The 14,647-nt window shown below is 37.0% G+C and overlaps 2 protein-coding genes and 1 pseudogene across 4 annotated transcripts in view; 2 read left to right on the plus strand and 1 right to left on the minus strand.

The window, feature by feature from the left end:
- The window catches only part of APPL1 (adaptor protein, phosphotyrosine interacting with PH domain and leucine zipper 1), a 45,878-nt gene that overhangs the window by 5,230 nt on the left and 26,001 nt on the right, over nt 1–14,647 (plus strand). For all 3 annotated transcript variants that reach the window (XM_012460792.2, XM_012460794.3, XM_012460793.3), the window contains exons 2-9: nt 1,742–1,840; nt 3,345–3,404; nt 3,913–3,984; nt 7,020–7,107; nt 8,655–8,696; nt 9,413–9,471; nt 12,670–12,816; nt 14,339–14,421. In XM_012460792.2, the coding sequence (XP_012316215.1) occupies nt 1,742–1,840; nt 3,345–3,404; nt 3,913–3,984; nt 7,020–7,107; nt 8,655–8,696; nt 9,413–9,471; nt 12,670–12,816; nt 14,339–14,421 (650 nt within the window). The remainder of the gene's footprint in view (nt 1–1,741; nt 1,841–3,344; nt 3,405–3,912; nt 3,985–7,019; nt 7,108–8,654; nt 8,697–9,412; nt 9,472–12,669; nt 12,817–14,338; nt 14,422–14,647) is intronic.
- The window catches only part of ASB14 (ankyrin repeat and SOCS box containing 14), a 58,067-nt gene continuing 44,690 nt past the window's right edge, over nt 1,271–14,647 (minus strand). Inside the window, exon 11 of the mRNA XM_012460797.3 lies at nt 1,271–1,349. The gene's annotated coding sequence lies outside the window, so the exon portion shown is untranslated. The remainder of the gene's footprint in view (nt 1,350–14,647) is intronic.
- LOC105722945 (large ribosomal subunit protein eL14-like) lies at nt 4,104–4,798 on the plus strand (annotated as a pseudogene).

Raw genomic sequence — 14,647 nt, forward strand, 5'->3', positions numbered from 1 at the left:
CTGGCGCAGTGGCTCACACCTGTAATCCCAGCACTTTGGGAGGCCAAGGCGGGTGGATCACCTGAGGTCGGGAGTTTGAGACCAGCCTGACCAACGTGGAGAAACCCCTTCTCTATTAAAAACACAAAATTAGCTGGGTATGGTAGCACATGCATGTAATCCCATCTACTTGGGAGGCTGAGGCAGGAGAATTGCTTGCACCTGCAAGGCAGAGGTTGAGGTGAGCCAAGATTGTGCCACTGCACTCCAGCCTGGGCAACAAGAGTGCGACTCCATCTCAAAAAAAAAAAAAAAAAATTTCTGGCCATGTGCGGTGGCTCACCCCTGACCTGCAATCCCAGCAGTTTGGGAGGCCAAGGTAGGAGGATTGCTTGAGCCCCGGAGTTTGAGACCAGACTGGGCAACATAGCGAGACCCTGTCGCTACAAAAAATAGAGAAAAAGTAGCCAGACATGGTGGCACATGTCTATAGTTCCAGCTACCTGGGAGGCTGAGGCGGGAGGATTGTTTGAGCCTGGAAGGTCAAGGCTGCAGTGAGCCGAGATCATGTTACTGCACTCCAGCCTTGGAGAAAGAAGGAGATCCTGTCTCAAACAACAGCGACAGCAACAACAGTTTATAAGGCTGAGGCATGAATTATTTTTAGAATAAAAATACAGTCATCTTTTAGATTTTAAGCTATAGTTATCTCTAGTAGTTGTTGGTATTTTCATCTTTCTCCTGCCCTTGGGATGTCATGTGAGTATGTCTTTCTTGCCTTTTATAGCCTTGGTTTCCTTATCTTTGATAAATTTTTATTGATATTCTTAACATTTACTTAAATATGAAGATAATTTTTTTTTTTTGAGACAGTGTCTTGCTCTGTGGCCCGGGCTGGGGTGTGGTGGCATGATCTTGGCTCACTGCAACCTCCACCTCTTGGGTTCAAGTGATTCTCCTGCCTCAGCCTCCTAAGTAGCTGGGACTACAGGCGCGTGCCACAACGCCGGGCTAATTTTTTTTATTTTTAGTAGAGACAGGGTTTCCCCAAGTTAGCCAGGCTAGTCTTGAACTACTGACCTTGTCCGCCCAGCTCAGCCTCCCAAAGTGCTGGGATTACAGGCGTGAGCCACTGTGCCCACTCTAAAATGAAGATAATTTTTAAATGTGCATAGTAGAAAAACGACAAAACAAAACAAAAGCCAAACAATATAGACATGTATATAGAAGAAGAAAGGAAAACCCCCAAATTCTGCATTCAGAACAACCAAGTTAGCTTCTTATAGGCTGAAGAGTTGGTCATGTTGGGGAGGGTGTACTGTGGTATTTTAGATTAGGACAGGGAGGAGTTTGGCCTCTTCTAGAAAAACCTATAGAAGAAGAGAAATAATCATACTAAATTATCTTGAAATAAGATGTTTAAAATATTTATACTACAAGAAATGGTGTTAATTTAGCTTTGAATGTTTCTGTTGATTTGTTTTTAGTTTATAAAATTTTTAGTTTATGAAAGTATACCTCTGTTATTCCTCCTAAAGTTTGTGTGACATAGTTGGAAAATACCTCTGCTTTGTTGAACTGAAACTGAGAACTAAAAAACTCTGACTTCTTAACATTACTATCAAAAGAGAGAAAATAGCTTAAAACTCAGAATTGCTAGAGCTTTAATATCTTAAGATTTTTGTTTCCTTTAGAAGAAATATTTTGCCATCTGATTTTTGTATAATGGTTAACATAAACTTATTGCTATTATTTTATACAGACAAGGTCTTTACTGGGTGTATTTGAAGAAGATGCCACAGCTATTTCCAACTATATGAACCAGTTGTATCAAGCTATGCATCGGATTTATGATGCACAGGTAAAAAGCTAAGGACTAACTTGATACTTTTAAAATGTGAATCTTTAAGCCCCATGAGGAGAGAGATAGTGTCTATCTTGTTTACCAGTGTTTAGCCCTGTACTAGGCACCTAGTAATAAATATTTGTTGAATGGATGAATGACTATTAAGTGTATTACAGAACTTACATTTCAATTACTAGGTTACAGTATGTAGTACTGGAAAAGTGATGGAAGATTGAAGCATCTGCCCATTCTCTCCAAACACAGTATGGGGGAAACCACCCCATGAAACTCTGATAGTGATCTTTCCTAAGATTTGAATGAAGATCTCATATCATCACCATATTTTCCCTAATCATGCTTATTACAATCTTATGGAACTCTTCCTGTCCGCCCCCGCCCCGCCCCGCCTTTTTTTTTTTTTTTTTTTTTTGAGAGGTAGTTTCGTTCTTGTCCAGCCTAGAGTATGATGGCGCAATCTCAGCTCACTGCAACCTCCACCTCCCAGATTCAAGCAATTCTCCTGCCTCAGCCTCCTGAGTAGCTGGGACTGAGGTGTGTGCCACTACGCCTGGCTAATTTTGTATTTTTAGTAGAGACGGGTTTCACCATGTTGGACAGGCTGGTTTCGAACTCCTGACTTCAGGTGATCTGCCCACCTTGGCCTCCCAAAGTGCTGGGATTACAGGAGTAAGCCACCACACCCGGCCAACACTTACCCTTTTTGAGTAGAGGATTTGAAAGTAGGCTGCCTTTAGATGCAGCTTTGGAGTACAAGAACATGAAGGGTATGACTAGGTTTTCTTGTTGACCAGGCATAAAATTTGAATCTGTGTTTGGATTACTTAATTATAAGCTTAAACAGCAACCTAGGTTCTGTGTTACACTTTCTTTGGGATTAAGTGTACAAATTTTATTTTTTTCCCTTTTCATATTCTTTGCTTTCTTAATTCACGTTTTCATTATGTACTTAAGGGTTGTTATGTTGTTTAGTTTTTCCTTATCATCGGGCTCTGAAGCTTTGCTTTCGGACCACAGAGATATGTGATTAATATGTTAAATAAATGTTATGTTTGTTATATTCACCAGTAAAAAAACTGAAAGTTTTTCATATGGCTGTGTTGCTATGCTGTATGACTAGATCAACCACATTTTGGTTGCATGTTATTAAGTGCTTGCTGTAGTCTAGTATCAGCATCTACAGAGAGGGATAATCAGTCATGAACATAGACTCTCCAAAGATTTTGCTAAGATTATGTCAGTTTATTTCTAGGCTTTAAAATATTTAATGCTTAGTTTTTATTAGCAACAAAAAAGACCACAAGAAACACTGCTGAATTCCTTGACAGTGTCTATTTTATGTTTTGAGTTTTAAAGTGCTTTAATGGTAGTACCCGTTTCCAGTGATTTAATGAAGGTTTTAAAAAACATGTAGAGTATTTATGTTAAGTGATAATAAATTAGGTATATTCAACTAAAACTTTTTCTTACTAATATGCTAATTTGAATGCTTTTTCCATAGAATGAATTAAGTGCAGCAACACACCTGACCTCAAAACTTTTAAAAGAATATGAGAAACAGGTATTGTATATCAAAGTTTTAAAGGCTTAATTTTAAAAGTACAGCATCTGTATAGAAAGATAGACTTTCATCAAGAATCCTTAAAGTTTTCTTGAATTCACAGAATATCCCTTCAGAATTTCATGATAGCACTTATGTTGAGATAATTTTAATGATTTAATATTAAATACAGAGGCTGTCTAGTTCACCTATTTTCTTTTTACAAATGAAGAAGTTGTGACTTCCTCAACATTACACTGTATTGGAGGAACTGGAGCTAAATGCTAAATCTTTGAACTCCCAATTCAGTGGGTATTCCATTTTACCATGTCAATTGGTTACTTAACAAACATTTTAATTAATGTTTATTAATTATATATATTACACAGTTTTAGTTAAATGATATTTTAGAACTTATTCAAAATTTTAGACGTTTTCTGAAGTTATTTAAAAATGTAAATTATAGTAATGTAATTCCCAAAAGGCACAACATTGAAACTTTACCTCATCTCTGTTTCTCGCTTTTCAGCGTTTTCCACTGGGAGGTGATGATGAAGTTATGAGCTCTACATTGCAACAGTTTTCAAAAGTTATAGATGAGGTAAGCATTTATTTTATTTTGCTTGATTAAATGGTCTTATGGTAAACCCAATTTAGCTTTTATTTATGAGTAAAGCTGAATTACAAAGATGACTAAAGAATAGCCTTGGGGCCTCCTTCCTTCTCGCCTGACGCTGCCAACATGGTGTTCAGGCGCTTCGTGGAGGTTGGCCGGGTGGCCTACGTCTCCTTTGGACCTCATGCCAGAAAATCCGTCGCGATTGTATATGTTATTGATCAGAACAGGGCTTTGGTTGATGGACCTTGCACTCAGGTGAGGAGACAGGCCATGCCTTTCAAGTGCATGCAGCTCACTGATTTCATCCTCAAGTTTCCACACAGTGCCCGCCAGAAGTATGTCCAGCAAGCCTGACAGAAAGCAGACATCAATACGAAATGGGCAGCCACTCGATGAGCCAAGAAGATTGAAGCCAGAGAAAGGAAAGCCAAGATGACAGATTTTGATCATTTTAAAGTTAATGAAGGCAAAGAAAATGAGGAACAGAATAATCAAGAATGAAGTTAAGAAGCTTCAAAAGGCAGCTCTCCTGAAAGTGTCTCCCAAAAAAGCACCTGCTGCTAAGGGTGCTGCTGCAGCTGCTGCTAAAGTCCCAGCACAAAAGATGACGGCCACAGGCAAGAAGGCCCCAGCCCAGAAGGTTCCTGCCCAGAAAGCCACAGGCCAGAAGGCAGCACCTGCTCCAAAAGCTCAGAAGGGTCAAAAAGCTCCAGCCCAGAAAGCACCTGCTCCAAAGGCATCTGGCAAGAAAGCATAAGAGGCAGTTATACAAAGTAATAAAGGTTCTTTTTGACAATTAAAAAAAAAAAAGAAAAGAATAGCCTTACTTCTATATCCTGGTGGCTAGCTTATTAAACAATACTTTCTTTCTCTGATTAAAACATTGTTTGCCAGGAATAAACATATAAATGTGCTGCTTCTACATGTAGTCCATTTAGTCTTGACATGTGTCATTTGATGTAGGCAGGGAGAGAAGAGTTAGGTTGTGAGCTACCTCTGGGTTCTTTGTGGTTGCTCTTTTGCTATCAAGCAACATTATACTGTTTAGTCTTTATTAATCCTGCCCTCCTAAACAGCCAAAATCAACCCTAAATTCCTCAGTCATCACAACAGATCATTAAAACAAAGACCTGAAGTCTAAGAGGAAAAAAAGGTAATGAGATAATGTGGAGAATCAATAACTGTTCTCTACTGTTGCAGTAAAACCTCTTCTTTTTGCATGGACCATTAGATAGTCCTGCATTTTCTAGAATTTTAACTAGAAAAGTAATTTTTCTGAAATATTGTGTTATAACAGGAAATCAAGATAAAGAAATAATTTTTTTCATTAAAAAAATTTGTGGTAAAATACACATGGCATAAAATTTGCCATTCATGACATTTAGTACATTCACAGTGCTGTGCAACCATACCACTGTCTGGTTTTTCATCATCTCAAAGGAAGCCTTGTGCCCATTAAGCAGTGTGTTAGTCTATTTTCACACTGCTGATAAAGACATACTTGAGCCTGGGTAATTTATAAAGAAAAAGAGATTTAATGGACTCACAGTTCCACTTGACTGGGGAGGTCTCACAATCATGGCAGAAGGTAAAAGCATATCTTACATGGTGACAGATGAGAGAGTGAAAGACAAGTGAAAGGGGAAACCCCTTATAAAATCATCAGATCTCCTGAGACTTACTCACTACCACGAGAACCATATGGGGGAAACTGCCCCTATGATTCTGTTATCTCCCACTGGCTCCCTCCCACAGCGCATGGGAATTATGGGAGCTACAATTGAAGATGAGATTTGGGTGGGGACACAGCCAAACCATATCAAGCAGTCACTTCCACCTCCCTGCTCCCTCAGCCCTTGTCAACCACTTATCTGCTTTCTTTCTCTATGAATTTGCCTATTTTTGATATTTCATATAAATGGACTCATAATTTGTAGACTTTTTAATGTCTGCTTTCACTTAGCATAACGTGTTCAAGGTTCATTCATGTTGTAATATGCCTCAGTACTTTATTCCTTTTTTGGCTAAATAAAGTTTCATTGTTACGGATATACCATATTTTGTTTATTTAGTCATCTCTTTATATATCTGTGTATCTGTTTAGTCATTGTTTATTTGTGTTGTTTCTACCTTTTAACTAGTTCAAATAATGTTGTTATGAGCATTCATATACGAGTTTTTTTGTTTTTTTTTTAACAACAGTTTTCACTTCTTTTGAGTAGGTACCCAGGAATGGGATTGTTGGGTCATTGCATGGTAGTTTTATGTTTATTTAAAAGTTAAATAATTGTAGAAAACTGCCAAACTGTTTTCTGTAGTGCCTGCACCATTTTACATTCCTACCAGCAATATAGGAGGGTTCCAGTTTTTCCACATCCTCACTAACAATTATTTTGTTTATGTGTATTTAAAATTTTTAAAAAAATTATAGCCATCTGAGTGAGTGTGAAGTGGTATCTCATTGTGGTTCTGATTTGCATTTTCTTGATGTCTAATGATCTTGAGCACCTTTTCATGTGCTTATTGGTCATTTGTTTATCTTTGAAGAAGTTATTCAGATCCTTTGCCTATTTTTAAATTAGGTTGTCTTTTTATTATTGAGTTGTAAAAATTCTCTGTTCTGGATACAAGTTCTTTATCAGTTATGTAATTGGCAAATATTTTAATATTTTCTCCCATTCTGAATTTTTTTTTTCACTTTCTTGATGGTGTGGTTTGATGCATAGAAGTTTTAAATGTTGATAATGTCTATTATATATTTTCTTTTGTTCCTTGTGCTTTTAGTGTCATATGCAAGAAACTATTACCAAATCCAAGGTCATTCTATGTTTTCTAAGAGTTTGGTAGATGGAATTTTTTTTTCACTCTATGGTATTTGGTACCATATCACATAATTTTTAGTGTTTTTTTACGTAAAATATATCAGAACCTTTTTTATTAGATTCTGTTTAATTTATATAACACTGGTTAAATGTCTGTATATAGTTATTTGGCCTTTTTGGTCTTTCTTTTTCTAGCTTAGCTCTTGCCATGCAGTACTTTCAACTCAACTTGCTGACGCCATGATGTTCCCCATTACCCAGTTTAAAGAAAGAGATCTGAAAGGTATTGAAGTCAAGCTTATGTTTACTTTCATTGGCTGTGAGATCAGTGCTTGTAAAATGCATATTACTCTATACCTACACCATTTCTGGACCACAACCTGTGCCACTCTTACTTTGCTCAGTTACCAAACATTTATAGGAGCACCTGCTAAATGTCAAACTAGATATTGAGAAATACTGATATGGATAAGATATCCCCTCTTTCAAGAAATTCTAGAGAAGGAAGTGGGCACACACATAATTGCAACACTTATATCTCTTATAATTAGGGAATAAGCAAGGTTCTGTCGGGGCTGTTAGGAGGGGCTCAGCAAGGCTTCACCCAAGGATGTGTCATGAACATTGAACAGTGAAGAGAAATTTGCAAGGGGAAGAGTCATTGTTCTGTTAGAGGGACTAGAGTGCACAGGGTATGGCTTGTGGAAATACACTGCCTATTTTGACAGTAGGAAGAAACTCAGTATGGCTGTAATGCTGGCTGTGTTAGAGTGAGGCAGGAGATAAATCCAGAAATAGAGTAGTGGGAGTAGGTCATGCTAAGAGGCTAGACTTGAGTTTATGAGTGAAGGAGAAGCCAGTGGGGGTCTTTAAGGAGAGACACAATTCCTTTGAAGGATGGAATAGAGTGGCCTTGTTATGTAGGAGACTAGACTGCTAAGTTTTGGGAGTCCAGTGAGATATGACCATGCCTGAATTAGGATAGTGGCACAGGGTATAGAGGTCTTTGTATGACCTGAAATGGCAAGAGGTAGGGGTACTGGCACATCTAACAATCTGCAACCTAGTAGTTTGTGGGTTTTATTTTCACCCATTTAGGATTACTAGGTGATACAATCAGAGTTTTATAGAATTGGTTCTGCTTTTCCATAACTTGAAATCTCAGTCATACAGACTTATTTCCAAAATATGTAGACAGATTAAAAATATTGAATTAATGTATCAGTGAATGGTAAAGTATTTAAATTATACATAGAATACACACAAATGCATATTGTACTACTATTCTATACCTACACCATTTCTGGACAGCAACCTGTGCCACCTTTACTCAGTCTCCAATACATCTCTAATGTATTTTAAAGATAGAGTTACTAACTGTGGCTGTGATCCTCAAGAATGGTCATTTCTAAGGTCTAGAATAAGATCTCTTTTCTTATAATGTAAGGGGACTGAATGGCATAATCTTATTAGTAAGATGTTTTGTTTCTCATTTAGCGTTTCAGTGTTTAGATTCATATATCAAGAATGCATGATTCTTGGCACTAAATCAGAATATTTGCATATGTTAGCATTTATAGTGGGTTTTTGAAATTTGTTTTTGTGTCATATCACTAAACAAAGTAGATTTGTAGCAAGTAGATTTTCTGTTACTAATGATTGTAAGTGTTCCTTAGACTAGCTGAAACACAGAGTAACTTTTTCACCTTGAATGTTTAAGTATGAAATATTATTTGGAATTTTAATTATAGTTTAAGTGGCAGTTATTGTTTTCCAAACAGTTGTATTGCATAAATATGCCAAACTTAAATTATTCTTGAACTTTTTCAGAAATACTAACGTTAAAGGAAGTATTTCAGATTGCAAGTAACGGTAAGCCCTATAATTTGCACACTTATTTCTTGCAGTGATGTATTTATTTATCAGTGCATATCTGTGGCCAGACTCTTTGTAATAATTGAAAAAAAAGAGAACCCAATTAAAAATAGTGAACATTACTTAAATCAGTATTGCTGCTTAAATTACACTGTTTATACTATAAGAAAAATCTTAAGGAAATTAAGTCTTATAGGCTACTAGCTTCATAATACCTAAAGAGGTGGTATAATATTTTACCTTTCTTGTTCTTTTATATATTCCCATTTTTCTTTAATGAGTGTTATATATGTATATATTTTAAGATATGGGGTCTTGCTCCGTTGCCCAGGTTTGAGTGCAGTGGCTATTCAAGCCATAATCGTAGCATACTGCAGTGATCCTCCTGCCCCATCCTCCTGAGTAGTTGGGACTATTGGCACATGCCACTGTGTTTAAGCTGCGTTTGCTATTTTTGTATTAAAAAATACTTTATAAAACTTTGGTACATTGCAGTTTCCTTAGAATTAATTTTTTTTAAAAAAAAACAATTTGATAAGTAGACAAATAATTTAGGGGAAATTTGGCTGCGAGGAAAATTTGAGCACAGTGATCATGTGGTAGGAAATTCTTGCTTTAGTACATTTTTGGAAAGATGCACATGAGAAGACCATTTAAAGCATTTGTAAGTTTTGAAAATTATTGTTGTATTGTCACTTGTTTCTTTTTTCCAGATCATGATGCTGCAATTAATAGATACAGCCGATTGTCAAAAAAAAGAGAAAATGACAAGGTGTGATACATGTTTATTCCTTCAGTGTCATAATTAACAGCTATTCATTAGGTGGTCTAAAAAATAGAACCATCAGTTACTTTGTATGTTTTGTTATATTGCTCTTATTCTTTCCTTCTAGCTGTTTGAAACCTTTCTGATAATCATTGACCTCTTTAAACAAAATATTTTCTTCTGCCAAAATTTGGCGTTATAACTAAACATAACCATTCTGGAAATGTAACTGACACCCAGTACATAACATTGCCTCTTGTTGCTTTGGATTTTGATGACATGGCATTGGTTCTGTTTGAATATATGCATGTTCAAAAATGTCTTCTGAGATAGAGTGGTCAAAAAGTAGAATTGTCACACACATAATGAAATTCTGTTATGAGACCCTCCTTATTTAAAGAAATATGTATCTTTTGATATTTGTTCAAGGAATGAAATACAGAAGTATTACACTGTATTTGAGGAGAAAATGCATTCAAGTAAAGATGAGAAAACAGAATATTAACAAGTTCTTCTGGGCAAGCCTTAAGATCATGTCTTTCTCCAGCACCTAGTCCAAGGCTTAATGTGTAGGTCTTTTTAGATGTTTGTAACTGAGGTGATCTCTCTGCCTGGGTATTGGTGTCTGCAGCCTTTGCTTCAGCTGCTGGTAGAGACACAGTGACCTGCTTGTGGGAATCCACAATTGGGTAGGATTTACTGTGCAGTACCTACTGTGACAAAAGGAAATGTTTCTCACACAAAGTTTAGTACCAAGATTTGCTTTATTTCTAATTTTAGCTGCAGACTACTTAATGGTAAATTGATAAAATATATACATTTTGAGATTTATATTAGTCACTTGGCCTTAGAGAAGTAGTTAAAGGCTCTAGGTATAAAATTTGATATATTTTACATTACTTCTGGCTGTTCAAAGTATTTTTAAAAAACATTCTTTCACCAATTTTATTTTATTTAAAAATTCATTGAGCACCTAACATATGTCAAGAATATATTAGGTATACCCAACTAGTCTGTTTGGTATGTTGGGGGAACAATGTGAGTAGGCTTCACTCCTGCCCTCAAAGACTGGATACTCCACATTTATCGAAGGCTTCCTTTGTGAAGGCATGCAAGTCTACTAGGAACCAGGGTACAAGGATGACAAGAAGGCATGGATTAACTCTGTTATTAGTTAAATACAATAATAGGGGTTTTAATAAAATGCTGAAAGAGCACAGAGAGGGCAGCAGTTAGCTTTGATTGGTGAATTGGGAAAGGTTACACTTCTTTTTTGAGACAGGGTCTCATTCTGTCTCCCAGGCTGGAGTGCAGCGGCACAATCTTGGCTCACTGCAACCTCTGCCTCCCAGGTTCAAGTGATTCTCCTGCCTCAGCCTCCCCAGTAGCTGGGATTATAGGCGTGTGTCATCACACCCACCTAATTTTTTGTATTTTTGGTAGATACAACATAGTTTCACCATGTTGACCAGGCTGGTCTTGAACTCCTGACCTCAAGTGGTCTACCCGCCTCAGCCTCCCAAAGTGCTGGGATTACAGACATGAGCCACTGCACCTGGCCAGGAAAGGTTACACTTTTAAAAGGTGACATTTACGTTGAAGATAAGTGGATAACACCAGTTTGGAATCGGAGAGAGTGCTTTCCTGAAAGAAAAATAGCCTTTCAGAGGCACATGGTAGAGTTGGGAGATTGTAAAGGTTAAGAGTACTCTGTGACAATAAAGGAAGTGTTTGGAGATACGGCAGAAAGGGTAAGAAGTATATTGGGACCAGATTACTATATTAATGACCTTGAAATTTGTGTTAGAGGGAGTGGGCAACCTCCAAGGATTCTAAGTAGGTGAGTAACACCATGCAATTGTGTTATAGAACAAGCATACTAATGAAAATGTGAAGAGGGCAAGACTAGAGGGAATCCAAGGAAAGGAATTGGAATAGTTTGCAAAAATATAATGAAGGTCTCAGCTAAGGTTGTTACTGAAAGTGGAGAGGAAGGAGTACTTTTAGGAGATATTTCATAAGTAGAATTGACAAGATTTCTGTTAATAGGAATAAAAAATGAGTCCTAGATTTCTTGGATGTCTGGATGGATCCTGTAGTAATTAAGAGAGCTAAGAAACAAAGGAGAAGAACAGGTTTTGTGTACAAAACTATCTTCAGTTTTGTACATTTTCAGCACACAAACACATGTAAAGAACCTAGCTGGAGATGTCTTTCCTCTGTCACTTGGGAGAGTGAGAGGCAGGAGATAAAATCTGTGAGTCATTGAGTCATTGGTATATTGGAATATTAGAATATTCTTGGTACTTGATGAGGGATTCTAAGGAAAGCAGGAAGACAGAACCTAATGCCTATTAGATAATAGGTATTCAATAAATATTTGTTGTCTGAATAAAAGAACTCTGGTGAGCACACATATTTCAAATATGGGTGAAGGAAGACAAACAGGTACAAGAGAGGAGGACTGATAGGGAGAGAACCAGGCGGGAAGAATGGTATGCTGTGAACTGATCAAAGTCAAAGACTAATGGCTAAGCTAATACCAACAATTGTCTGCCCTTCCTCCCTGTGATAAGCTTTCTCTACCATGTGTAGTTGAGTTATTGTACCATTCTTAGTTATGTACAGAATTCTGTTTTCAATATGCATTTTTTTTTTGAGACAGTCTCTTTCTATTGCCAGGCTAGAGTACAGTGGTATGATCTTAGCTCATTGCAACCTCCGCCTCCCAGGGTGAAGCTATTCTTATGCCTCAGCCTCCCCAGTAGCTGGAATTACAGGTGTGCACCACTGCACCCAGCTAATTTTTTCCACTTTTAGTAGGGTGGGGATTCACCTACATGTTGACCAGGCTGTTTTCAAACTCCTGGCCTTAAGTCATCTTCCCGCCTCCGCTTCCCAAAGTGCTGGGATTACAGGAATGAGCCACCACACCTGGCCTCAATATGTGTTTTGTAAATTATGTGGTTGGAAGTTAAACAGGAAAATTGACTTAACCAATGTTGAAGGATTCCTAAAAGATCAGAAAACAGGAACATTAATGCTCAATTGCTTGTGATATACCTTTTCCTTGAGTAGGCTCTTCCCCACAGCTCCTACTGAAGATAATCAAATAATGATCTACTATAGATAAAATAGATAATTGTAGATATAGAAGATGATTTACCATTATTTACTTAATTTTTTAAATCTTTTCATTCAAAGGTGAAGTATGAAGTAACAGAAGATGTGTACACGTCCAGAAAGAAACAACACCAGACCATGATGCATTATTTTTGTGCATTAAATACTCTTCAGTACAAGAAGAAAATAGCATTGTTAGAACCTCTACTTGGGTACATGCAAGCTCAGGTAAATACTGTATGGTATTTTGGATTATAACTGTTCTAAAAGCTTTATATTAAGCTTGATATTTACGTTAAGTGTAAAGATATTATAAACTATTTTCCTTTTTTTGTGGGTGGGTGGAGTCTCACTCTGTCACCCAGGCTGGAGTGCAGTGGTGCCATCTTGGCTCACTGCAGCCTTCGCCTCTCAGGTTCCAGCGATTCTCCTGCCTCTGCCTCCCAAATAGGTGAAATTACAGGTGTGCGCCACACACCCAGCTAATTTTTGTATATTTAGTAGAGACAAGGTTTCACCATGTTGGCTGGGCTGGTCATGAACTCCTGACCTCAGGTGATTCGCCTGCCTGAACTTCCCATAGTGCTAGGATTACAGGTGTGAGCCACCATGCCTGGCCTATGAACTATTTTCAACATCCTTGTTCATGTCTGTGTTTTAAGAAGTAATTTTTTAAAATATCGTCAGACTATTATTTTAAGGAAGTTAGGAAGAATGGTTTTTCTTACAAATGAAGATTTCAAATATTTTAGGAATAACTTGTTCACCTTAGCTCGGGACTGAGAACAGAAAGCTAAATGAATTTCAGAGTTACACCTATTGCTGGAGCTTCAACTAAACACCTGCTTCATAATAGATCTGAAAGAGAATGAACAAGTTTGAGTTTATCCCACATTTTTTGCATACTTCCTGAGTTAATAGAGGAACTCCAGAGTGCCCAAAGAGGTGTACATCAGGAAGGGGACTAGAAAATTTATGTTTCAGGTGGTATGAGACACAGCATCAGTCTCCTAAAAATCAAGAGTTTAAAGAAATTTGAGGCCAGGTGTGGTGCCTCATGCCTATAATCAAGCACTTGGGTAGGCCAATGTAGGAGGATCACTTGAGTCCAGGAGTTTGAGACTAGCCTCAGCAATGTAGGAAGACCCCATCTCTACAGAAAATGAAAAAATTAGCTGGGCATGGTAGCATGCCTCAGTGGTTCCAGCAGCTTGGAAGGCTGAGTCATATGAAGGACCAAAAATATATTAAACAATATATTTAGAGTAAATCATAGGACATTTTTCCTAGGAGGCTGAGGCTGCAGTGAGATGTTACTGTGCAGTCTGGATGAAGAGTGAAACCCTGTCTCAAAGGGAAAAAAAAGTTGAATATATTTAAGTAAAAGAGTATTTTACTGATTATTCCTCAGCTAGAAAACTTATCTTCCTAGTAAACATGAAATAGTTTATATAATTTATTGGAAATGCTTTAAAATTTACTTTCTAATTAACAAAACTGTTAACCATACATATGTATTACTTGTTCAATTCAAAAATTATAAAAGGATATACAGTGGAATTTAAATCTAACTTCCTTAGTGGCTCCATGTGCAGTAGAAGTCGCAAACTACAATGTGTTTTTACACAAATGGGAATATTCCATTTTTTTTTTTTTACTTAACCATGTATCTTAGAGATCATTTATGTGATTTAAATATATTGTTTAATGTATTTTCGTATTGTTCCATTCCCCCATCCCCACTCTCCAGATAAGTTTCTTTAAGATGGGTTCTGAAAATCTTAATGAACAACTGGAAGAATTTTTAGCTAATATTGGGACAAGTGTACAGAAGTAAGTATTGTTTTCCTTAAAATTGAAAATGAAATGATGTGAATGATAACAGCTAAATGACATAATGTAAAGATATTTACCATTTAATTTCCTGAGGGAATATTAAATGGTAAATATTCCATTTAATATAACTGTCATGAGAGTTTCTTATGTGGTTCATGGTTACTTCTTGTTTACCTCTTTTTTTCCATAGATCATGAACTTTGAATTTCACAGTAGTGGTAAT

The sequence above is a fragment of the Aotus nancymaae genome, unplaced genomic scaffold, assembly GCF_030222135.1.
Source record: "Aotus nancymaae isolate 86718 unplaced genomic scaffold, 86718_ANA_hifiasm-v0.15.2.pri h1tg000067l, whole genome shotgun sequence".
In the NCBI taxonomy this organism is placed as follows: Eukaryota; Metazoa; Chordata; class Mammalia; order Primates; family Aotidae; genus Aotus; species Aotus nancymaae.